The following is a 25,799-nucleotide window of genomic DNA, read 5'->3' on the forward strand; positions in this document are numbered from 1 at the left end:
TTTATCGGTTCCATTAGTATAATGTTCATAAAAGTATACTAAAAATATTTTCTTAGTCGATAAGATACTTTGATACATTTTTAGTTATCAATTACGAACCGATGACTCGATGATCGGCATCTCGCGTAAATTACGTATTTTTATTTTATTTATTAATTCTTGTGTTCTTTTAATTCAAATGAGACGACAAAAATTAGGAGATTTTGTTTGAAGTAGATGCGAAGTAGACGTGAAATTTGTGAAGATTTTTGGGCGATCGAAAATCCTATAAGAAGGAAAATTTGGAAATTTGTCTGGTAAGCTCGTGAAGATCTTTTGTTCTTCTTTTCACCTTTGAATTCTTTATTTATTGTCGGAGTTCCTGTAATTTTACGACCACTCTGGCTTACATGTTCTCAAAGGTTTCTAGAAAACTGTAAGACACAAACTGTGAAACGTGCGTGTTTCAACCAAGTTCCTTTCCACAAGATTCCCCGAATTCTGCACCCACGCGTACACTGAGGAATCGTAAACAAAGTTTCGACGGGAAATTTCTTATACAAAATTCCGGGCTCAGACTTCTTTAAGAATGTAAGACCGTGCGTTCTCAGACCTAAAGTGGAAATCTCTTAGCTCGATAGTACGCAACCTTCTTGCAATTTTCAGTACCCGAGTCCTCCAATATATTTAACGTGTTCCTCTCTAGAAGTCTGAGTCTCTTTAGAAATTTATTTTTAATGATCGCCATTTTTATGCACAGGTGAAATAGTCTGTACAACTGTTTAATGTCCCAAAGGTTACGGTAAGAAGGTTTCAATATACATTTCAACTCGCATTTTAATGTTATAATTAATAACAGTTTTAAAAACTTACTCTCGCTTTGATTCCAAGAAATACCGCAGATGAGAAACGTGAAAAAATCCCAGTGACAGGCAGACAGAAGAGACAGCAACAGAAAATTGATCGACCGAATATTCTTCTTTTTAATCAATTTAGTATTAGAAAAATCTAGCACAGTGCCAGCAAATGTCACTCATAAATAGTAAATAAAAAATTACGAAACGTTGATAACCGAAGTCCATACAAGAGTACGTTCTAAGAAACACTCACCTTTGCCAAGTATTTCTTTGCTTGGATTCCAACAGACCACGAAAGACGATAACAAGGAAAAATATGAAAGAAATTTCAGTCTAACAAAGATGAGAAAAAAATGTGAAAAGAAATCGGTCGCTGGAATATTAGTTTTATATTGGAACAATCTAATATAAAAAAAAAAAAAGAAAGACCCAATTGTACCTTTCCAATTGTACGAATCTCAAAAAAATATCACAGAAGTCACCTACAACTGTTAAATAAAAGGTACGTTCCCAAACGTGCTTTTATTATTCCTCCTTCTTCCTTGCCAAGCGTATCTCCTCGTTCGAGTTCCAAAAGAACAGAAAACACGACAATAGGAAGAAATATGGAAGAAATTTTGGTGTAAAAAGGAGGAAAATAAGGTGAAAGCAAGTCGGTCGGTGGAATATTCTTACTTTCGTGGTTTCCGATTTGCAGCTGGTATCGGATAGCGTGGAGGACAGGTGAATTCCCGCAAACACGACGCCCCGCGGCGCAGGTTTTATGGCGGAGGGCAGCGTCGCGGCGCCGGCGTCTCTGCAATCAATACGTCGCGGCGCAACGTTCCGCGTGCTCCAACCTCAGCTGTTCGCTCTCTTCGCGTACGCCCTAACTCCTAGATCGTCTTATTTCCGTTTCCTCCACTCCGAGATGTCCAATTTGCCCGATTCTCGAATTTATCGAGACATCCAGACGCTCAACGTGCGTCCAGACAGTAACAACGTTGGAATTTGATCGTAAAATAAGGTACAGTGGAATTTGTTAACGCGTCTATTAAAAAGAATTTTTATGCAATTTCGCATTTTCTTTAATATAACTGGACAGAGTTTGCGTTTTTATTTCTCCTCTTATTTAACATCTTTCCGTTATATCGTTATAAACATAAGGCTACGTATAAACGAACAATTAAATAATTTAGTGTATAAGAACAACATAAAAAGAGAAATAAATAATTTTGTATATGAGAACAGTGCAGAGAGAGCAACAATATAGTGTAACCTACTGAAGAGAAAATTTGATTTTGCTCAACCACCTATTGGGTTGGCAACTAAGTGATTGCGGATATTGTCATTAGGTAGTAATAGCAAAATCCGCAATCACTTAGTTGTCAACTCAATACTTGTTCAGTTGCCATTTAAAGTTACATATTTATCACGTTACTTGATATTTTTAGCGCAAATGCCAGGCAGAAAAAGGGGACCATCACTTTTCAACGCTACTGTATAACATCCAATGCACTCGCATATTCTGTTTAACATTCAGCAGTAGCTAGCAATGACAATTCTTAAAAAATTTGACTAAAAATAAATTACCATCTCATCAGCAGGCTTTTTAGAAATCGAAACATTGTATGTTAAATCGCGTACGAGAGTGGAAAGCCAATGAGAAAGGTGAATTTCAATGATGCGAACCTAAAGTGCCATTTGTCACGCCCTTTATTGAGAACTGTCATTCGCTTGATAAAGAAGATATTTCACATCACCTTTTTATCGTGGCCGAATCGTGATTCGAATTGAATCGCGTGTGTAAGCTCCCGAGCCTTAAAAATATCTGTCGGAACAATCGAATAAACATTTCTCGAGACGTTGCCTCGAATGATGATAAACCCTCTTCGGTTGAAGACGAAACCCGCGGGCACAGGTTGCATGCTGTACATTCTCAATTTAGTCGATTCGATTCCCTTTCGCAGAGATTTGACAATTTAATCGTATCTTTCGGAGTTATTTATTTATTCGTTCAACTTCCATTTACGGTAGATTTAATGGAATTTCATTAAAATTATTCGTAGATTAATGTCAACGAAACTCAATTTTACCCATTTAATTTGTCGAAATGTTGGAAACGAAAAGTGAAACAAAGAATGGAGAAATTGGTTGATGTAACGAATACGATAGAAGAAGAGTATATGGTTAAAAGAGTATGATGAAACATTGTGGAATAAAAGTGAGAAGTGAAAACAAAGTAGGGCGAGAAATAAAACGTGATATCTGAAAAGAAAATTTAAATTCTATTTCCATTAAATTTTTCTCGCTCATAATATTCATAAATATTCATAAATTTCTTTAGAATCAAAAGAGAGAAATAGCACAGCATACGAATGGAGGTAAAGTGAGACAGAAAATAAAATACGAGCGTATAGTGGTACGATGATTGATGATCAGCTATTCTGATAAAATTAGTTTTATACAAATTTTAGAGAAAATTTTTCTAAAAATACACAAAAAAATACACAAGATACCCCAATGACTACCATCGTCAAAAACACCATTCCAATCAACGTAACATCGTTTCACACTCGGCTTAGAGCAAAGCGAATCATTCGTTTCACAGACGAAGTTTCGATAAATTTCGAACTGGATGCAGTTTTCCAGTGGACGATCGCGACTTACGCTGTGAAATCTGATTTCTGGTCAGCGCACTCTCGATGCCACGGTTCAGGTCGGCAATCAAAGCTGTTTAGAAGCTCTTCGAGTGCACTTTATTGGAATAACCTAGATGTTGTCGATCGAACGGTGCGCGAAAGGTGGCAACCACGTTGATTCCGCTTCAGGACCCTCGTGAAGCCTCGAGGGGACACGGGACACAGGGGGTTACCCGGTTTGTCTGTCACGATTTTTCTTTTAACTCGAGTGTTCGCTGAGGGAAAGTCGAGAATGGGGGTTCTGGGGTGAAACGTGGCAAAAAATTCTTGTGGGGTTGAAATTTGTTGAATGAATGAATCTCTTGTATTTTCTAAGTATCTTTTTCTCAGTAATGAGAACATGGTCTACTCGAGGCCGTTTTATTCAAAGTGTTATAAACAATGGTTCTTTGACTTCGCAAACATTTAATACGAACTGTAACTTCTTATTCAGAATTGCAGTTTTTGTTTACGAATATTAAATACAAATAGCGTAGAATATCTCGGTATTTCTTCCTTAGTTTCTCTTCTTAGCAGTTGCCTACAACTTTAATCTATGAACATCCGAGGCTAAGATATGACACCCTATTGCTAAAATAAGGCCATCTATTCTTCTCGACGAAATCCATTATCTTTCACTATGGACAATCTTGCGCTAATCTGCTAATACATTTATAGCTGTATTGTCTGACAAAGTCTATGAACATCTACTACCAAGATTTGCAATCCTTCTGCTGAAAAAGACATGTGTTATTCTTCCCAAGCTAAACTTTCAAAGTTCTGTAAAGCAAATCCGATACTTTTCTAATCTAAAGCTAATATTTTCCTCTTTGAACAATCTACGTACCAACAAATCCAACAACACACCATTAAAGTGCAACGAAAAGCAGCCGCGTGACTCAAGCCGCACAGAGGCCAGGGAACCGAATGCTGGCACGGCGAACGTGTGTGTCTCTGGCTGGTTGAAAGTCGCCGATAAACACTGGATTAGCTAAGACTCAGACCGCAGCCAGACCTTGCACGGCTCGGTAGCCTTTTCTCTCCGCGCTATCTCGGGCTAATTGCACGTAATAACTAACACGCCTGGACTCGAGACTTCAATGCTATTTATGGTAGTTTCTCGTGGACAGGCTAGCGGGATCAAAGGGGACGCGTACATGTTTCTTCATTTTCTTCTTTTACCTTCTTTTTAACGAAATACGAGCTTATTGTTTCCTCCACTTTTATATTGTCCTTTACGAAACTCTCTATCATCTCTGATGGCTCGGGATGGCTCGGAATGGCTTTCGTGTCTCTTAGCGCACTTGTTGGTCACATTATTTTAATAAAAAATTGAATAAATCAAGATGGTTTCCTTGTTATACTATCAGCTCCCTGACACGTGGCACCTACTGCTTCAGGAATGGACAGGGAACACAAAAGTGTAGTGAAAAAAGTTCATGTAAACGTGTCTCCTATCTGACCTATTTTCAAAGTTGTGGTCACTTATGTGTCTCGATAATCTCTGTAAGCAACTGCTTATCTTCGTAGAAGATGCTCGAAACGGCTATCCTTGGTCTGTATCATTCGTTTGTACACGTGGAATTTTTGAAAGATGGCGAAATTGTTTGACACGACGACTGTAGGTTTGCATAGAAATCGAGGATGGTCATTTCGAGCACCTTCTATGAAGATAAGCTGTCGTGGATTATCGTAACACAAAAGTGACTATAACTTTAAAACAGGGTCAAATACGACACATGCTTGTATGAACTTTTTTCATTGATTTTGTGTCCCATATCGACTTCTAAACTAACTCGTCTTATGAAATACCCTGTACATTAAAATTTCTTCTTGTTCTCATAATTCGCGATAGTCAACCCTACTACGATCGTCGAATTTTTACAATTTGGTCAATAAAACAAGTTCCTGATATTTTATGAAGATGTTTAACACACGATCGAAACGAGAAATCATAACGCATATCGATGCATACCAAAAACAATTGTTTCATTCGAGATGGTACGTAATATCAAGAAAATACGTTTGAGCCAAAAATGATCGGAAGAACGCAGCTTCAACATTACGAAACTTTTCTCATACTTATTTCTTCCTCTTTTCGCCTCATCGCGATAGGTTATGTTAAACGAACGGGAGAAAGAACGAGTAAATGTCGAAGAAGAAGGAAAATGGAGTGAAGAGAATGGAGGAGGAAAAGAATTCTTCAATTTCTTCTCTCGATCGTGTCACGAACCGTCCCCTTGCTTCGCCGGAGTAATTAACGGCCAGCAATGACGAGAGCGCTCGCCGCCTTGGGCATGGGTTAGCGCGAACGACCTAGATTCGCCTCCATATTGCGAATACGTCGACCACTCGACCATCCACGGGGCTTTTTCAGATTGCGTGAGAATTGCTTTTCACGATTGTTGTTCGATTGATGGGAAGCTGTGATTTGTGGTTGCTTGGTGATTATTGAACTAATCTATGGAATTTTGAGGTTATGTTACCTCGGCGTTCAGAAAATGTTCTCTGTTGAAATTTGCATATTATGCTGGTTTAGTAAATCAGTAGACCGCGGTTTTTTATGCACGAACAGAATGCGTTTAATATCGAAATATATGTCGAATGAATAATAATTACAGTCTTCCGAATTATGGATGAGAATTGAAAGTTACTAGACCAGTTTCTCAACTCTAAGTACTTACAAGTAAACTTCAATGTAGCTACATTTCATCGCGTCAAAGTTAGCCAAGAATTCCTGGACTTGCAAATTATTCCAGAACTTGTTACTCGCGTTGAATCGATATCGCTTAAACTCTTAATTAGATGGGAACGATAAATGGCAATTTCAAATACTCGGAACGAGTGCGACGCGTAATAATACACAAGGATTTCGGTGAAAACATTAGCTCTTTTTTTCGATGACTAAGTACAGCAAATACGATTCATATTTACGATAAAACGTGTCGAGATATACGAATATAGAGCATGGCCGCTAACTTTAGACGCCATGGAAGATATGCTCCAAATGAATCATACGAATTTTCAGAAACGTCGGATTCGTCATTGTTAACAACGGCTACTCGGAACGGCATTCTTGCTATTTCATTATATTTAGAAAATTGTAGACGGGAAATCGTCGTATGTTTGACGAGCAAATGAAGTAGTTGTACACATTGTGAGGTTATGTTATGAATCAATCAGTTATGTGAACACGATCCGTCGTTTCCTGTACGATAACGTTTTCAAACTGTCGTCTTGTAGCGTGTAATGTATATTTATATAATTTTCGCCAGTCATATTTGTAAACGTTGGACATACATGTACCTATAGAGAGTTTCATAAGTAGTGTACGATCAAAAGACAGCGGAATATCGTAGAACGATTTTTATCAATAAAATTACGATAGTTTCGGGTTAGTTTCTATTTTTACAGCTACTAAATATATGCTTTCGACAAAAATAATACTGAATTTTATTGAAGCAAGAATATATTATTATGATATGTATATCTATTATTATATTATCTATTTTCATCATGTCGCTTCGATTATGATTATTTAGCGGAAGGAAATGAAATAATTGAACGATGTTACAAGAAAATCAGTAATTTTTATAAAATTATCGATCGACATTATATTGACATTTTTATATAAAATCAATAATATCCATCACTCTCGTCAAATATAATTCTGTTACGTAAAATGAAAATGAAAATGAAAATTTTCTTTTGAACTCTTTTTCGCCTTCCACTATGTACGTAATTATATTTAGGTACACATTAGAGCTCGATGATTTTAACGATTGAAATGAGTATGGACTCTCTAACGGAATAACGTTCGTTTTATTAAAATACCACGATACTATATTTCATTGCCTTGCATTCACGCATTTTAGTGTACATCCGAATCTGTTAGCGAAGGAAAAAATGTGTTCAACATCGACGAGAGCAAATATTTACGGAAACGTATTAAAAAACATGGAAACGAGAGGCTACAGGTATCCGAGAACACGTATGCTTGCACACGTTCTCACTTATCGTCAGAAATGAAGCGTACGCCAAATATCCGCAGAAAAATATGGGGATGTCGAGGAAATATTTTCTCTCCGATAATGAAACGTTTTTTTAAATAAAAGGCGGATTTCAAAATCGGTCAAGCTTTTATCGTTAACGAATATATGAATAGATAATGACCAGCCGGAGCCTCGACACATCTATAATGATAGCGAAGGATCATTAGTTGCCAGAAACCAGGGCAAACTGTCTATTTTTAGAATAATAAGGTTGTACGTATTATGTGCTGTTAAAATACGGTTCTCTAAAGAATATAATAAATAAGGACGAAAAAAGAATTCTTTCAAGAAAGAAAACTATATAATTGTATATAGCATGACGCGGCTGCTCTAAGGATCACTATCCATCTAGTGGAACAAACCAAAATTTTCCAGACCAAGAATTCGAGTTAAATCATGTACCCTAATCACTGAGAATAAAAATATCGTCACTTTAATTCCATGGCCGCTTAAACTGTAACATCATTCTGCGCTTATTTTGCATAAGAATGGATGGTAAATGTCATTTTGCGAGAAATAGCGTCTTTCATAAGACATATTCTCATGAAGGATAATACCATTATAAACTCAGACTTTCCTAAAAATTACAATGACTATTCTGCTTTGAACATTTCATACATTATATTCTATCCATCTTTGCATCTTTAAACATTTAGTTACAATAATAAAAAAGTAACAATTATAATTTCAACGGTAGCCGATCGACCGACCGATTTAAAATTGCCAATAACTTTCACTTAAACTAAAACTTGATAAGGAAACGGCGATTAAATAACGAGGATCGTTATTCCTTTACGAAGGAACAGCTAAGAAGAGGAAAGGGAGAAAACGCTTTCTCTTTTCCTTCGTTCTATCGAGCAACCCTCGGGCCACTTTGTGCAGTCGATATCCTCCAGGAGAAAGGAGAGCTTCGTCCTTCGTAGGAAACTTAAGGACTTTGCGCTTGAACTTGATACGAAATGGGCTAAAAGCGATCAATACGAGCTTTCGGCGCTTGCGAGGCAAAGCTCCGGCTGGCATGACTAGCAGAGACCACCCTGCAAGCTCGCTACGAGCCACCATACTTGTTATCAGCATGGGAATCACCATAGGCAGCCACAAATACCGAGGAACTACGTCTAGACCGGAAGTGAGCAAAACTTCAATTTACTACAATGGTATTCGACATCTAAATTTTGAGACGGGAATTTTTCTAAAGAAACTTTCACCTTTTAAACGAAGGAAAATCTGTGAATAAGAAACAAAAGTATTGAAACGTGACAATGAGTTTAGGAAGTTAAGTTTGTTCAAAGAAATACCTGTAATTTTTGTTTGAGCATGTGCTTAAAGATATACATACAATGGTATTTAAAAGTTGGACTTTTTCAAAGAAGAATTTACCTTTTTAAAGAAAGAGGAATTCTTGCGTAGGAAACGAAAAGAATATGACAGAAACTAAAGTTAGGTGTTTAAGTGTAAAATATGAGGAATTAAGTGGTTCCCTCTTGGTTACTTGTTCGAAATTTACAGTGCAAATAGGTTCAGAATTCTAACTTACTAATAGCAATAAATTACGAATAGTAATTTAGCTTGTCAGATAAGTGCAGGTTCTTTCCTTAGATAAGGTACTTCAAAAGATAAGAGTTTCTAGACTATGACGAGATAATGATCAAGGATGAAGCATAAATAAGATATTCGTTATATTCGAGAAACTATTGCAATTGTAACAATAGATGAACGAAGATTTTTATGATTTCGTTGTTTGAATTCTTTGAAATTATACTTAAACACTATGTGTATCGAAGTATCGAACTATACAAAATTATTGATCAAGTACCATATATAATTACGATATTCGTAAGAAACTACCATTTCAATTACAGAGATAAATGAATGGAGGAAATTACTGGATTAATTAATTAATGAATGGAGAGATAAATGAATGTTTGTTAAGAGAATATCCATCGAGGCCTAAAAACAACAATAAATAAGATATTTATAAAGAACTATTCTATTGGCTTAGTTACCAACCCAATAATTATGATGAAATATCAACAAAGAAGATTTGTATGAGCAATTTTACGACGAACGAATTGAAACACTCTCTACACTAAACTTTATTTGGTTTATGACTATCCGTTTGACAATTACACAATCTTTAAGCTAAGTGTAAGAGCCCAACGTGTTGTTCCGTGATCACAGAACTCCAGCTCGGGCTGTCCCAATGATTCACCATAAACAGGACCAACGCAGCGTGTTTTACCGTGTTCAGATTAGACAAGCACGCTTGTCAGCCTTTCCCTAATCGATACTCCACTAGAGTACTCGGCGTTTTTCGCATTTAATCCTGTCTTCAACGTAATTCGCGACTTAAGAATACGTTCGCGTAATACAGTTCGATAAGATCGAACTAAATTTTGTAAATGGATGATACACAGGTCTTTTATATTCTCTAAAAATCACTAACATGGTGTTAAAATTATTTATAATATTTTTAATATATTGGGAATATAATATATAATTATGAAAGATAACGTGCTGTTCTTTTATCACAATTTCATATAAATTTTGCATCTAGAACTTTTACGACGATGAGATATTTTGATCAATCAACTTTTTGGGATAACCCATCGCGTTTCCATTTTACATTTGCACTTGGCATTTACAATTTGGGCAATGTAACACGGTTTCAGGTTTCCCTCGAAGTAGACAGTGTGTACGAAACGTCGACCCAAAATGCAAATGCCAAGTGCAAATGCAAAATCCAGACGCGATCGTTCATATAAATCGTATGAGATAAAATTTCTAGAATTTCTAAATGTCGTATAAATTAAATTCCTATCTTAAGGGAATAGAACTGTTAAAATAATATTATTTGATTATAAAAATGATATTATAATTGGACTGCGGATTTTTAATCATCGATAGAAAATACATTGAAATAATCAAAGTATAGTGTTTTTTATAATACCTACTAAGTAAAATAATTTTCTACCGAGGTTCTATTTTCTTAATTATATTCTCGAAAACGTGAATTTTCACAAAAATAGGCGATCTAATTACAATACTCTATTTTATCTTAGCTCTAAGAAATAATCTATTTAATATTTAATTCTGTTTAAATTTAGAAAAAAGGGGGGGGGGAAGTGACAAAGATCAAGTCTGAGTGTTTGAATATAAAATTTCGAAACAAGATCGTGAATCATTTCTACTTAAACGATTTATCCAACGGGGCAGCTAATTTTTTTGCGATCGCTCCCACTTCCACTTAACTCTTTAACGAATCAATAAAGTCGTTAGCTTTAAATTATAGCCAATTATCGAGTCTACAGAGGAATAAAATTCCATCGTAGAAACGATACACATACAGCATTCTGCGTGATTATGGGGTTACGTAAGCACTCTTGTTTACGCGACCGTTAATACTATTAAAAGTTCTTGCTCTTGTTTCATCCGGCAATAACAAGCTATCGATGATGTCTTAAATCTCATTTTCGCTCATGATACTTCTACAACCTCGTATAATTATGACACATTTCTATCAAAAATCTAAACTTTCGAAAATTCCATTTAATTATTACGTATCTTCGATTCAAAATACCAAAGTACTTTTTAACAAAGTTTATTGCAATACAATAAGATATTTGGGTGGAAATATAATAAAACGTGCAAGCATATTTGCAAGACAGATATGCCACAGTACTTAGTAAAAGGAGGTAATGAGGCAGGTCAAAGTCTTATGGTTAGAGCAAAATTTCATAATATGTACGAGTGAAATAAATATTGAAAGAAAGAAGAAGAGAGAATGTGCGAGGTATGTCAAAGGAATATGGAGAATCTTAAACACCAAATGGAAGAATGGGAGCACAGACGTGGAAAGAATTAAAATATAAGTATTGAACAAATTTTGCAGAATAAAAGGGTGGGAGAAATATTAGAATGACTTAGGGACATAAATAGAATAAAAAAAGAAATAAATAAAAAGAGACGAGGGATGGATACCAAAGAATAGATATGTGCAATAGAAGGGTTAATAGAAGGTAAGAAGTGTATAACGTTAGTTGTATGATTGTTATGGAGCAAAAAAAAATATGGAAAGGGGTAAACGTAGAAAGATTAGAATGTGTTGCAGAGATACGTGTGTATGGTAATTAAAAAGAAATTGGAAGCCAAGCCCGATATTTTGAGCGCGAGGTCGAGATTAAATAAGTACATATGTACAGGGTAGTCACACTACTATTTCGCAGCGTTTTTCTCGTAAACGATAAGCATAAGAAAAAAACCAAAGAGGAAAAAGATGAATAGTTTAAGATGAACTACACATGTGAAATAATTTTTTTTCACAAGTGTAAAAATATATTTGCATGACCGATATATGCAAAAAGAAAGGGAAGGTTTTCTACTGAAAAAAGAAAGATGCAACTGTAAAATGCACATGGATTTTTGCACTTGCGAAAATAATATTATCGTAAATATGTAGCTATCTATCTCCTTTCTCTCTTTCATTCTTTCCATGTACTTATCGTTTACGAGAGAAACGCTGGGAACTAATAGCGCCAACACACTGTACATACATAGTACAGCTACATAGCTTGGAACACGGCGTATGAACGTTAAAATCCATTTCCATCTAGCGACACACCCGCGCCATCGAAAAAGGGAAGCCTCCGCTGTATCGCGTCTATTCACCGCGACTTTTTCAATTTAATTAGCCATAGGCGAACAGGAACACGTGAACGAGGCGCTCTACGTTGAAACCGATCGACCTGTACAGATTTCCCTTTCGTAATTGCCCTTTATGGAACGCGCACGCGAATTGACATCGCGCCGCGCAGAAATGCCCGTTTGTATTCATGCGGACGTGCCCGTGGATAAATCGCGAGCTGGACGAGCAGCCACGCAGCTGCGATTCCGTATACGATCCTTCCATAAGAAACCGTTTCCCGCCACGCGTGCCATTCTCTCGAATGCAAATTCGCGGGGTATCGCGACGACCTCACTCCAACGGGAACGTTTCAACACGTTACGAAACAACGCTCTCAAGGGTTTTCCAACGATAAATGTCGAAAAAGTCTTTCTACTCGGTACAGATACCGTGATAGTTTCAACATTGTTTTGGAAAGCGTGTATAGGTTTGTTCAAAATTCGCGCACTTATAGTCTTGTACTCTATGGTTACACGTAGTTACCAAAGGAGATAGAATTGAAGATGTGAGACGAGATGAGCAGAGAAAATCGCGCGTCTAATAAGTAGTGGAGGGGGTAGAAGTTGGAGGTGTGAAGAGAACAAGAAGTTTTGCAGGCTTTTTAGTCTTCGATTATATTCTATTCTTTTTATACGGTAAGTTGATTCGCAGGAAACCTTGCAACATTGTGAAAGACTACTGTAAAGAGGATTCCAATGGTAAATGAGGAAAACGTTTCCTAGTTTGTATGGAAGTTGGAAATTTCTATGGAAAAAGATTTTCGATATAATTTTGCGAGTAGTTTCGGAAAGTGTGGATAGGTTCGTGAAAAACTCAAGTGCCTCACTATACCTTACACATAGTGTAGGCTGTGGAGATGTGAAACTGTGCAACATTGTGAAAGACTGCGAAGAATGATATTTCAATGGTAAATAGGAGAAACGTTTTTCCTACTTTCTATGGATATTGTGATGATTTTGATTGTAGTTCTAAATGTAGCTTCGATACAGCTTTGAGAAGGGTAAATAGATTCGTTCATAAGCCGAACGCTTAAATTGTAGGTACTTAGTGGAGGAGATCGAGGTTGAAGGTGTGAGGAGAGTTCTTCTATTCTCTAAATTATACAGTACGTCAACACGACTGCAACGAAAACGTTGCAACACTGTGAGAGATTGCATTTAAGGATTTTTAAATGATAAATATCGAACAAGTTTTCTACTTCGTATGGGTAGATATCGTGGTGATTTCAGCATAATTTTGGAAAGGGTATATCGGTTCGTTCAAAAGTCACGCGTTTAACCGGCGGTGGTTGATTAAGGAGTGATGGACCTAGATATTATTTCTTCGACTACGTAAAATCCGATGAAATACGTTAATTTCGCTCGATTGCTTAATTTCCCAAGGAAAATTCTACAGAATGTTAACAACTAAATTTATGAGACTTCCTGTACACACCCTACGACTTTCCAGGCTTTAAGAATCCAAACGATGTATCGAGTCTAGCTGGGAATAACGATGAGATCAGACGGAAAAGAAAAGTTTCGCGCGGTAAAATAGCAAACGCAAGACTGCATTCGTTCCGATGGAACAAATTAACGAGCGTTTCTTGTCGCTTTCGAAAGCACACGCGGCCTTTCAGTCGCATTAAGCCCGCTAGACGCCGTTAGTTCCGGCTGAAACACGTTGGAAAACACCTTCTAGTCGATTTTTTTCGCGCGCCGACTCTCAAACAACAGCGATGTACGCGCGCGCGCGAGCACACGGCATTTCACGACGCAGAAATTTCCAACTAGCGCGACACGTTATCGCCGCGCGGTTCTCCGAGAATTCCCGCACATTTTCCCTTGGTTAGTCTTTGAACTCCACGGTGAACGTCGCTCATGTATAGTGAACTTTTATCGACACACCTACACGCACACTTTGTCACGTAATAATACCCAGTTTGATTTAATGTATCCTTTGTTCTTTAAAAAATTGCCACTTTTGGTATTTAGTGCTGTCGCGTTTCACGTACCTTATCTTTGTCGTTATGTCGAGTTCAACGATTCTTTGTTACTGTGGTTATCGTTATCTTGGGCCTAATCCAAAAGTATTGCATATACAGTGGATTTAAAAAATATTGGCACATATCCTTATCCTCCAATGAAGCTTGAAACGTCAGCCTCTACACTTTTACAGTATCAAATCTTTGTAATCATATGAAACTACCGATCATGAATGACTCAATTAATTAGCATATAGATATTATAATAAATAGCGTGCCAATACTTTTTGTAACCACGGTATAAGAATTTCTGTCAGGTATTTTTACTATTAGTTTTTCGCAAAAGTTTGTGACTTTGAATCTAAATATTCCTATATAATCCATTTTATATAAAAATAGTTTTTACCTTTTAGTTATCAAGTAACATCGATATTAGAAAACCAACGAGAATAGCCTCGTTACACGTTTTCCTGTCATCTTCAAATGAAACATTACGCTAACGTAACTTTGCCTCTTAATGGATCGATATTACAGGCCTGTGCATCGTGTATTCAATTTTATACTTTATCGTACGATCTTTGATTAGTTTTTCTTGCGCGCAAACTTTATTTGCGAGCCTGGAAGCCGTTAGGCGCAACGTCAGATTTGTTGGCGCCGCGCCAGTGTATGAATTCTTGCGAACATGTATCAGCAGATTGCTCTTTTCCCATTCAGTCGACGCGCAAGCATTAAGTCCGGGGTCGACTATATTCAAACAACAACCGGGTAAATCGCTCGGATGCCTAAGCGTGTTTTGACGCGCATACCGCGGATAACTACACAAAGAATACTGGAAAATGGAACAGCTTTGTTATTTTAATTTTCCGAGAGAAGAACGCGGCCGACTCTTGAGAAAATTCTAAAACTCTTGCGGTCGTGAGAAACACGTTGTACTTGATACTTTCTTCCCTGTACACATCTCATATAACGTGGTATTTGTAGAATGAATGGAATTTATAATTCAATTTCCATCGAGTCTAACAGCGAACGATAAGCGGAGAGCTAAAAGCGAAGATATAAATCTGCCGTGGCTTTCGATTGACATCGTCGAAGTAGATATAAATGAACACATTAATCTGAATTCTTTTGGGCTATTACATTTTCATCGCTTTTGTCCGTCATCGGCACGTACCACTCCCTTTTCTAACTATTGTCTCAAATACCATTATACAACTATAGAGGTGCACTTTATAGCTCACATAAATTAATCCCTCGAGTTATCCAGCGACCAAAGCACAACTAAAAATAATGCCAATCACAAGCACGAGTCAACAACGGCCACAGCCGTACGATTCAATTAATGTAGCCTAACTAAAAGTCTGAAAGTAGCCTCTAACGTTACAAGAATCGGACAATACGACTATAAATTCCGTTAGCGACCATTCAGAGGAACTTCTAGCCGTACGGTAACCTCTAACACGCGTGACCGACGGTAGAGTACGTGAAAAGTGGACAAGTCGGGGCCAAACGATCGATTCCCACGTAGCACACGCCAACCGTTTACGATCGAATTGCAACGAAAACGAAATCGGTCTCGCGATACGTGCATACCGGGCAATTACGCTTGTTCTGCCCACGTGACGCGAACGCGTTGCGTTTAGCCGGCTGATTTAGTGGCCGTTTAATCCATTTAGAGATGGAAAACGCAAGTGGAACTGGAAGCGAGACGGTTTTTGCTCCGGTGTCATGCTAATACGATTTACGAGTGGCGAGCCGCCAGCGGAAGAGAGTTATCAAGGCGACGTTCAAACCGTCGTTTCCTCGAGCATGTACACTGGTTAAGGCTTTATGCAAGGGATTTCTTCTTTTTCTATCTTTTTTCTATTCTTTTTCTTTTTCTTTTTTTTTTTTTAATTATCGGGCCACCTGCGACGACGATACGTCGGGGCGCTTTGAAACGCACGTGACGTGCGTTGGTTAGAGAACACTTTGAGGAAGGTTGGGAATTTTTGTTTTGCGGTTGTCGAACGTGTATGCGCTTTAGCGTGGATTTGGCAAGGTTAGAGAGTGAGAAAATTATGGAAACGGGACTCCGTGTGAAACGACCGTAGACGAGATTTTCCATTTTTACTTGCACGCGACGACGAATTTGATTTTGCGGTATAGGAAATCTCTTTCGCGGAATAGCGAATTCCCTTTGTGGGAAGGGACGGCTTGTTGCCGGCTTTGTGGGAAAGGAATGTGATTTTGTGAGAGCCACCGATAAACGATGAATTATGGAACGTGAATTACACGCGTTTCTTTCGCCTTTCAACGCCGGAATACGAATAAACCACTCTCTTATTCCTGATCTCGTGATATTCACGGTCAGCGGGGAGCAACGCCATAAATACACTCCGATAGACCTAAGGGCGCGAGTTATTTTCATAGTCTGGGAATATTACAGTCGCGTCACCTTTTTAAAAATACGAGTTCGTTTCCTAAGCTGACTTGCGACTCTGGAATCCCACGAGTTGAAACAGACGGCGCTTTGTCTATAAAATTACCAATAAAAACGTAGTCCGCTACCAGTTGGCTGTATATTATAGTTACATAAAAAGAATGTGAAATATTGTAATTAATATTCTACATCGAAAATTATATCGAAATGGAAGGAATCTTTTATTATAGAAAAAAGTAAGCAATTTCTTTTTTCAAAATAACTATACTATATATGATAAATTTTGATTAATTCCATTCAAATCAGAAAAAAAACGAATATACGTTGCTTCAAAGTAAGAACTGCTTTTAAAATCACTCTTACGATATCTTTATACATATTTTGCAATCTCTTGGGACAGCTTCAAACAAAAGTCCGCAGATTTGGAAATTATATCGCGGGACGTTTCGAAAGGCGAGTTATTATCAGAAAGCTAAATCACAGAATTTTATAGCAAATAACGAAATACGAAAGACCACTCACCATTTCGTCCAGGCTCTTCAGATCATTGGTGACGATCTGCGGCTGGGGTCCATAAATGAGACACGGTTCCTCCTGTTGCATATCAGCGTAGTCGTCGTCGCTCTCCTCGTTTCCATTATTTCCATGAGCTCCGTTCGCCGCTTTATTCTCCGCTGCGATCTCTCGATCGATTTGTCTCTCCATTTGTACCAACATTGGCGCCAGCATACCAAATTTCGCGCCCCGCCTGGCGACCTCCAATAGACAAAGAATCACATGTCGTTCGTTCTTGCGCATAATCAGGTCGTCGGTCTCGAATAACAGACACTCGATGATACCGAGGCTGTTGCGGCACCAGCCGATAAAGTTGGACACGTTGTCACGGGCGAAGAAGGTGCCGGCCTTCGCGTTCGGCAGGAAGGCCACGTCGCTCAGCTGGCTCATCGGCAACGCCAGCGACGAGGTCATCGATCGTGTCATCGAGATTTTGCGCGCTTGACGCCGCGCCACGTACTCGGCCGCTGACTTGCGTACGTTGTTCGCGTGCTGCAAACAGAAGATAAAACGGTACTGGTTAGAGGCGCGTGAGGAAGCAACAAACGTATTGGATAATACTGGTTTGAAGAATCCCGATGGTTTTGAGTTGAATCTTCCTGTGTTTGATATAATTTGACTTGGTTTGCCTTGGTTTGGTTTGGTTTGATTCAATGGAATTGGTAAATGCGATGCTCTAATGAGCCGGAAGAGATTGGACATTCGTGTGTTTGAGTGTATTGTACTTAAGAAAGAAGCGAAAACACCGACTTGATTAGTCGTGATGGATGGATGGATGGTGGATGGAGTTGAATTTTTGTGTTTGATTTCGTTTAGTTTGGATTGCTTTGGTTTAATGGAATCAGCAAATGTGATACTCTAATGAACCAAAATAGATTGAATTTCCGTGTATTTGATTTGGATCGTAGTTTGGTCTGATGTCGTTTGATATAGTAAGAACGACGCATTTGTCGCTTCGATGAGTCAATGAATGTTAAATCAAATCTTCGTACGTTTGTTTGTGTTTAACTTGATTTAATTTCGTTTGACGACCGCCAAAATAGTGGCTATCACGCGTCAGTAAATCTAGACAAATTGTTTTCATTGATTTAGTTTGCGTTGATCTCATTTATAAGAAGATAGTTGACCATTGATCACTGAAAGCATTGAAACTAATTGAACTAACTGTACAGGCTCGATGCTCAATTTCACGAGGAAAATAATCTGCAAACATAATTCTATAATTCGTAACAGTTATTTAAAATTCAACTATATCAAATCCAAATTAAACTCAAATTATCTGTCTCGGTTGAACAAACAGTGATAGAGTTGGCTCGCACCTATCTCATTCTCCTTCCTACTGACTTCTAGAGCCACACGACTGGCATTCACCGGTAGGAACGCGGCCCGTTCGCTGCCGCTCATTTAAACAGTCAAACAGACACCGGCGATAACATCTTAACACCCGTGAAACTAATTGTTCCATTAATAACAGCGCGCACCTTTCTTCTCTGCCGCGATTAACATTCACGCGGGCGATAAATATTGTACAAGGCACCGAGGAATCTTCAACTTCTGCACGATGTAGCGCCCATGTATTCATAAGACGCATACGATTTTATCATCGACTATGAGCTGCTTAAGTAACCGGCTGATAATTGGATATCGAGATGATGTAAATGAGCTTACGTCTAATAACAGGTTTTGCTGCGTGGTCTATCGTTTAACATCGAGGAGTAGCGCGCCTGTTACAATCAGACGACCTGTTATATACGCCCTTTTCTCCATTTTTCATTTCTCTAGGTTAATTAGAAACGAAACGACTTATCAAGACGTAAAATCGCGAATTATTAGGCCGCTCGATAAAACACCAACTTCCATTCGAATTTTAATCTGAATCTCAACGTTCGTTTAAATTTAGAGTCAATTCTCGTTGTAGCAACGGAATTGCTCATAATTATCAAACCCTGCCTGTAGCAAGGCTTCCAGTATACTCTGTTAATTTCCTGTTAATCGATCACCGATCCAACCATTTCCCGATCCTTTCTTATCACCCTGGCGCGTCAGTCACATGTCTAAGGCACGGAAAGAAATCGCGTTTCAAAGTCTCCCGTTCAGCGAGAAACAATGATCGCCCTTATTCTCAGTGCTATAACTATCGATACGAAGAACTCGCTAGCCACAGTGAGCACTGAATTCTTTATGATTGAATTGCCGATGCACGAAGGATCGCGCTGACAAAATTAGAAAAATTAGAAAAAGCGCTGGCTAAATTGGAATTAAATTTCAATTTTGATGCTCGAATATTCTCGATTAAATTCGAAATTCGTCGAAGAATACGCGTAAGAAATACTTGAAATAAAATGAAACTATCAAACGAAATTAGTAAATCAAATTCATAGCAGTGAAACCAAGTCAAGTGCGTGAAATATTTGAAATATGACTCAAACGAAAGATTCGCGTTATCAACTCAAATATCATTCTCCCCTCTTGTGATCATAGTCCATTTCAGCGCACGAGCGTCGCCTTTTCTATCTCCAATCTCTATCAACTTCGAGTTAGCTTAATAAAACAAATAAAAAAAGAAGAAATATTCGCTAGAAAGGTCAACAGTGGCCAGAAAATATCCAGTATCGCTAGAGATTTCCATTAACGTATCAACTACAAGTAACTTTATACTCGGTCTACAATGAAACGAAACTTCTATCGACAGATGTGGTTTCCACCGCAACAGAAGGTACACTCGGTATTATTCCTCTTATTTCTATCGAGAGGCAAAAGAAAGAAAGGAATAGATCGCGGTACGACAGTGAGTTAATTAGTCGTAGCTTGCGAAATTTTTGCGAAATACCTTGCGATATTTTTGGACGCGTCGATTCATTTTGCTTTTTGTTCTCCAGCGTTGTCTGTTTGCCTAATTCCGAGGGCTGACGAGGTCAATGTTACGCGGATTAATGCCTTCTCATCTCACTTTCACCGTACCACATGCTCGCTGTTCGCGATTTTAAGCTACCAATTCTGGTACGTAATTTAGTAAACTAAATTTCGTTTATACGGGAAAATTCCTCTATCCGGAGTTAAATCGTTTTTTCAGAGGTTAAGTTAAATTTTGAACAGAACATTAAAATTCGGACAGACAAAATTGTCCAATAAAATTTCGCTTAACTCGTCTATGAGAATTTCAATCTCCTTACGAAAGGTTGATTATCTTAAGCATAATTTTTCTTTAAATATTTCCCTCGCTTCTCGTTTAAGGAAAGAAGGGAACGGTTTGTCAAGAAGTTTCTTCAAGAAAAATATTAGAAATATAATGATATTCACGTGTACACTTTCTATGTTTTATCGACAATAAAAAACATTTCATTTTGTTAAAAAATTTCTACCAGGAAGTAAATTTCTTTTTATTAACGACAAACAACGGTTCCTTTTAAAAATACTCCTTTTATAATATTTATCAAGAAGTTTCCTCGAGAAAAGATATTACAAATATAATAATATTCATACGTACGCTTTGCTGTTTTATTTAACGACAAGAAACGATTTCACCTATGTTAAGAAATTCTGAAAACGAGATTGATTTCCTAAATGTTGTCTAAAGTTTCGAGGAATAAAATAAAATAAGATCGAATTTCTGAGAACAGAAGCGACCTATCAAGTTGGTAGTTATGCAATTAGAGCATTTCAAAACTCAATTACACAGAAGCGATCGTTTTCTATTGAGCAAACTTCTCGTACCATTCATACCGCGTATCTGCCGGCACCGTCGTTGTTAATCCGACTACAGGCGACTTGATAAAGCAGTTAAAGAGGTCAACTGGCAGACGCTGATCGATTGTTCCGTAATTCTTCATTTCCTGCCACGATACGCTACCATGAATTTCAATAATTCCCGACGGTAGCATAGAACCCAAGTCTAACAGCCTTTCTTCGAACCAATTTAAGAATCCTCTTTGTTTTCTAGTCTTACATAGATATTCGAGTCTTGTTCAGTTCGCTCAAAGAACAAATATTTCTTCTGTTTCTAAGATAATTGCTTGCATTCCTTTTGTTAAAAGATTTCTGTTCAAATCGTCGGAGCTTGAGAAAGTTGAAAAATTTTTGCTGTAGTTTAGATACAGTTTTCGAAGATTAAACATTTTTTGGAAGTTCGAGGGATAAATTCAATGTACCGAATTTCGTAAAATTTTAGAGAGTGAAATTGAATCTTGAAAAATCTGTAGAAACTTGAAATACTGAATTCCGAGTTCCAAGTTTATCAAAATGCCAGAGAATAAATTTAAAAATAGAATTTTTTTATATGAATAATTGAATTCAAAGCTTCGAATTTTTGTCGTAGTTCAGAGATGAATTCAGTGTTACGAAATTCTCAGGAATTTCAAAGATTGAAACGTATTTTACAATGAATTGTATTGTAACATAATTATCGTTATTACCAAATGGATTGTGACGATTTTAATACATAAATTCGATTAATGTACATAGGATTTCTAGCCTTCGTCGTTAATGGTATTCCTAAATAAATTGTACTGACGTCAGACGAGGTTCGGAGCGCGTCACAGTACCAAAACCAAAGTCAAACATCCGCGAAATGCGAGAAACGGGGCGATAGAAGCGACGGCCAGCTGGAAATCGGAATAGGACATAACTGTTTCTCGAATTAATTTCCGAATGTTCACCTGAACGGCAAATTTCCGAAATCGGCGACGTAGAATCGATCTGTGACCCAGTCGCTACGTTCTTCGTGTCGAAAGCAACCCAATTTCACTGTAGAAACTTGGACAAACAATTTCCAAACATTTCATCGTAGTCGAGAAATTACAAAATATAGCAATTTCAAGTATCACGTAACCTACTTAAAACTTTAAAATTTTATTCCGTAAAATAATTCTAAAAAATATATTTCTTAAAATGCGCAACTTATTCAATTCATTGAAACAGAGTATCGAGTGTTCTTCGGTTCGTGAAGAGTTACAATTAAATTTAAACGAAAGACAACATTTTTCATCCTATTTAACTGTCAATTAAAAAATTCTCCATCGAACGATAAAGCCAATCAATTTCGACTAGTATGGAGCGTGACAAAAACGATTGTGCCCACTCTTGTCGCATTCGCAGGATTTCCAGACGCGAAGGCGAACGAAACAACGGCTGGTTAGGCCGTTGACACGTTCGCCTAATCTCTATATTATCCTCGGGGAGGTATCGAGCCGGGACGGTCGACCGGATGCTGTTACATAGATTTTTTACGAGTGTTGAACGGCTCCAGCCGTGGAACCGCTCGCATACCATCGCCTTATGGGCTCCACGTGCGCGCCGCTACTAGATACGAGCCCTTCCAACGTCTCCAACGATCCAGTTGCCCTAAATTCTTCAATATGCATCGATTAATTTTCTCAATCATGCTAATTATATTACGAAATGTGGATGACCAAATTCTGCAGTTCTAGAAAATTTCAAAGAGTAAATTGAAATATTCGAATTTTTCAAGATATCGAAGGATGAACTTTATTATCTTGATCAACCAATCTAACTATAAAGATCTTTAATTAAATCTACATAACAGTATAACTGTAAATCTCCAAGAGACTTAAAAGAACTCAGGTATAGACACAAACGTCACACCGGCAGAGTGTTGGAAGTATCAATTACATAAGACTGTACGTAAAATATGTGGAAAGTCATTGAAATACAGCGAGATTCAAAAGCGAGTATATATACCTTTCAAAAATGAAATTCGTGGAATATCGACCTATCCATAGATCCTTATTTACGTCTTTTTATCATTAATTTGCATTCCTAGATGGCAACTCCCTTAAATTTTTTAAATTTATGATGTGAATATCTTTTATATTTAAATGAATTTGACATGAAATGAGTATAAATCAATGCTATAGATAATGAAATAATTTTATGAATTAAATTTTTGAATAATGAATAAATTTTATACTTAATTTAGTAACAGTGTTGTATAGATAGATGGGTATTTCTTGTAATCCCATCCCCCCATGGGGCCATAGAATAGACTTGGTTTACAATGTTCTTTATAGACACTCGTCCCTCCACACTGTACCCACATCGTCCCACATCTCATCTATACCAGCGTTATATACTTAAGCTTTATTTATTACGTATTCACCCTCGTAATATATAGATTATTTAGAAAATGATTGAAATTAATATTTACATTCTTGCGTAAACAAGCTATATATTTAACAAAATTTCATTCCTACCTATTTCCACTACTTGTCCGCTTACTTTTCTTCCCGACTGTCTACACAGTGATCGTAAAAAAGGGCCCATAAAATAAAGGGTTATAATAGTTGTTAAAAGGAGCAAGAAACGTTCAAGCAACGTACGTACGAAAGTGAATCCTTTCCATGTAAAATCGACTCTTATTCTTCATTAGCGTCCGATACTGCGATCTGGTTCTCTTCGCATCACGTTGAACGTCGAGTTTACAACCTCGAACTAATACAAATAAAAGGTACCACTGGTTTACCATGTTCGCCCGAATTCGCGATAACACCACTGAAGAATAAAAGTCGACTTTACATCGAAAGGATTGCTTCCAGATTCCACGTTGATCAGACCATTCTCTGCTCCTCTCGGCAAGTACTATTGTGTTGGCAACTAAGTGATTGAGGATTTTGTCATTAGGTGGTAATGTCAATACGATCCCTTTAAGTTATGGACCCTTTTCTACGACCACGCTATTGTGACAACGACCATACTCAAATCCACGTCATTTCGCACTACCTGACAATGAACCTTTAAGCTTTCACCTTACCTTTGCATATGGCCCAACACCAAATTTTCCCCATTACATAGGACACTCAGGATCCTCTCCTTGCTCCTTAACTCCAGCAAACTTAACATATAAAAACTGCGAGCATTCGACCACGAGACTAAGTCTTGGGCACAGCCTTGGCCGCGATTTGAACAGCTATTTTAATACTTTAATACTAATTTTTAATATAAAAATATAAAAGTACAGTCAAGTTAAGCTATTGCTCAGCTCTTCCCTTTTTATCACGAATTTTACGTGACACTATATACAACAATTTTCGAATAAGTGTCCTGCTTACGATATCTGTACTCGCTTTGCATTCTCGCTGTATCTGAAAACGTGACAAGGGGTTGTGAAAATGAGAGTCACTGGTTCGTAGAAGAGGAAGAGTAGCGTGCAAGAGAGTAGAAAAGGAGAGAAACGCCACATATGGTAATATAACCGAGCAGATGAGAGTTTGACGGCAGGATGTCACATTATGTGGCCTTTGACCCCCTCCCACCCTTCTTCTCATGTTCTGACATGGTGTCGTCTGGGCCGCGCCGACGGTGTGGGCAAACGCGCTTAATGAAAATGGCTGGTACACATTCAACATCGTAAATTAGAGCGGAGCCTCGCGAGAGACGCGCAACGTACGATCGCAGGGGAGAGAAGCGCGCGCGGCATCGTTAACCGTAATGCCATGGAGAAAAGCGTAACGCGCCGCGGTTTCGTTTATTTGCTCATCGCAAACACGAACGCTATCGCTGCGAAGAGGAAGCGACCTCTCTCGACCCCGTACCGATCGTCCGATATTCCCCTTTTCGTTCATCTTTGAATTTTGTTCTCGTTTTCCTTCTATTGGGTCATTTACGGTCTCTTGCCTTCTTTTGCGTTCATTAATCGTCTTTCTTCTTCTTCGTTCTATAGTCAACAGGTTTTACGGTAATCTTCGTTTGTAAATAATGGTCGATTTCTAGGAAGCTGTAAAATATTTTTCGCTTGCATATTTCAAGGTAATGTTCGTTAATCAAGTATAGGCTCATAATCTAATTACGAAATTCGTTGGATGATTTTCGAGTCTTGGAAAATTGTAAAACGGTCGGTAATTCCTAATTGCAAAGTTGTTAAATAATTTTCGATCCCGGAACAGTCTCTCGCTTGTATTCGCTTCTTTCTTCGACCCCCACGTTGATCTTACGGATTTTCCTCTCTCGTTTTTCCATCGATTTTTCTCGTTTGTCTTCTTTTCTCTTCTTGCCAAATAAATTACGCAGATCGATAGCTCGTACGAAGAAATTATACAAAATCAAAAGGAAATTTAATTTGTTATAGGATAAATGGAACAGTAAATCAATATCAGACTTACATCCAAAAAAAAATAAATAAATAAATAAATAAAAAGAGACGAGTAAGGAAAAACAAGCTTTCTAACCAATTAATAATAAACATCGTAATAAATAATGTAAAAAATTCTAATGATAAAGAATCTTAAGAAAAAGGGAAGATAGCCTAAAGATGAGGAAAACACTAATCGACTTCGAGGCAACTATACTTCAAAAAAGTCTCGAATCACGTATCCCTCCTACTCAAAGACGATAAATATTGGAACTTTCACGTTGCATACTGTAATTTGTGGCTGACACTCGTGTCGTGAATCATCTGCATGGTTTTTTCGCGTGTCACGGAAGTCGACGAGAAGAACCTCTTCCGTTTTTGTCGTTGTTAGCGCGCACGAGAAATAACTGGTCGCACAATGGCCAACTTTAATTGGTTGTTTTTACGCATGGGAAAAGGAGAGTCGGAAAAGCAAGCATTCCTGTAAAGTAGACGAGTCTATGGGTGAAAATAGGAAACACCGTGCCCCTTAAGAATAGAAAACATC

General features: G+C 37.8%; 1 protein-coding gene across 2 annotated transcripts in view; it reads right to left on the reverse strand.

Moving 5' to 3' along the window:
* Nucleotides 1-25,799, reverse strand: part of LOC139993864 (GAS2-like protein pickled eggs) — an 89,321-nt gene that overhangs the window by 28,634 nt on the left and 34,888 nt on the right. For both annotated transcript variants that reach the window (XM_072015985.1, XM_072015986.1), the window contains exon 3: nucleotides 17,137-17,661. In XM_072015985.1, coding sequence (XP_071872086.1) covers nucleotides 17,137-17,661 — 525 coding nt within the window. The remainder of the gene's footprint in view (nucleotides 1-17,136; nucleotides 17,662-25,799) is intronic.

Source organism: Bombus fervidus, chromosome 13 (genome assembly GCF_041682495.2).
Source record: "Bombus fervidus isolate BK054 chromosome 13, iyBomFerv1, whole genome shotgun sequence".
NCBI lineage: Eukaryota > Metazoa > Arthropoda > Insecta > Hymenoptera > Apidae > Bombus > Bombus fervidus.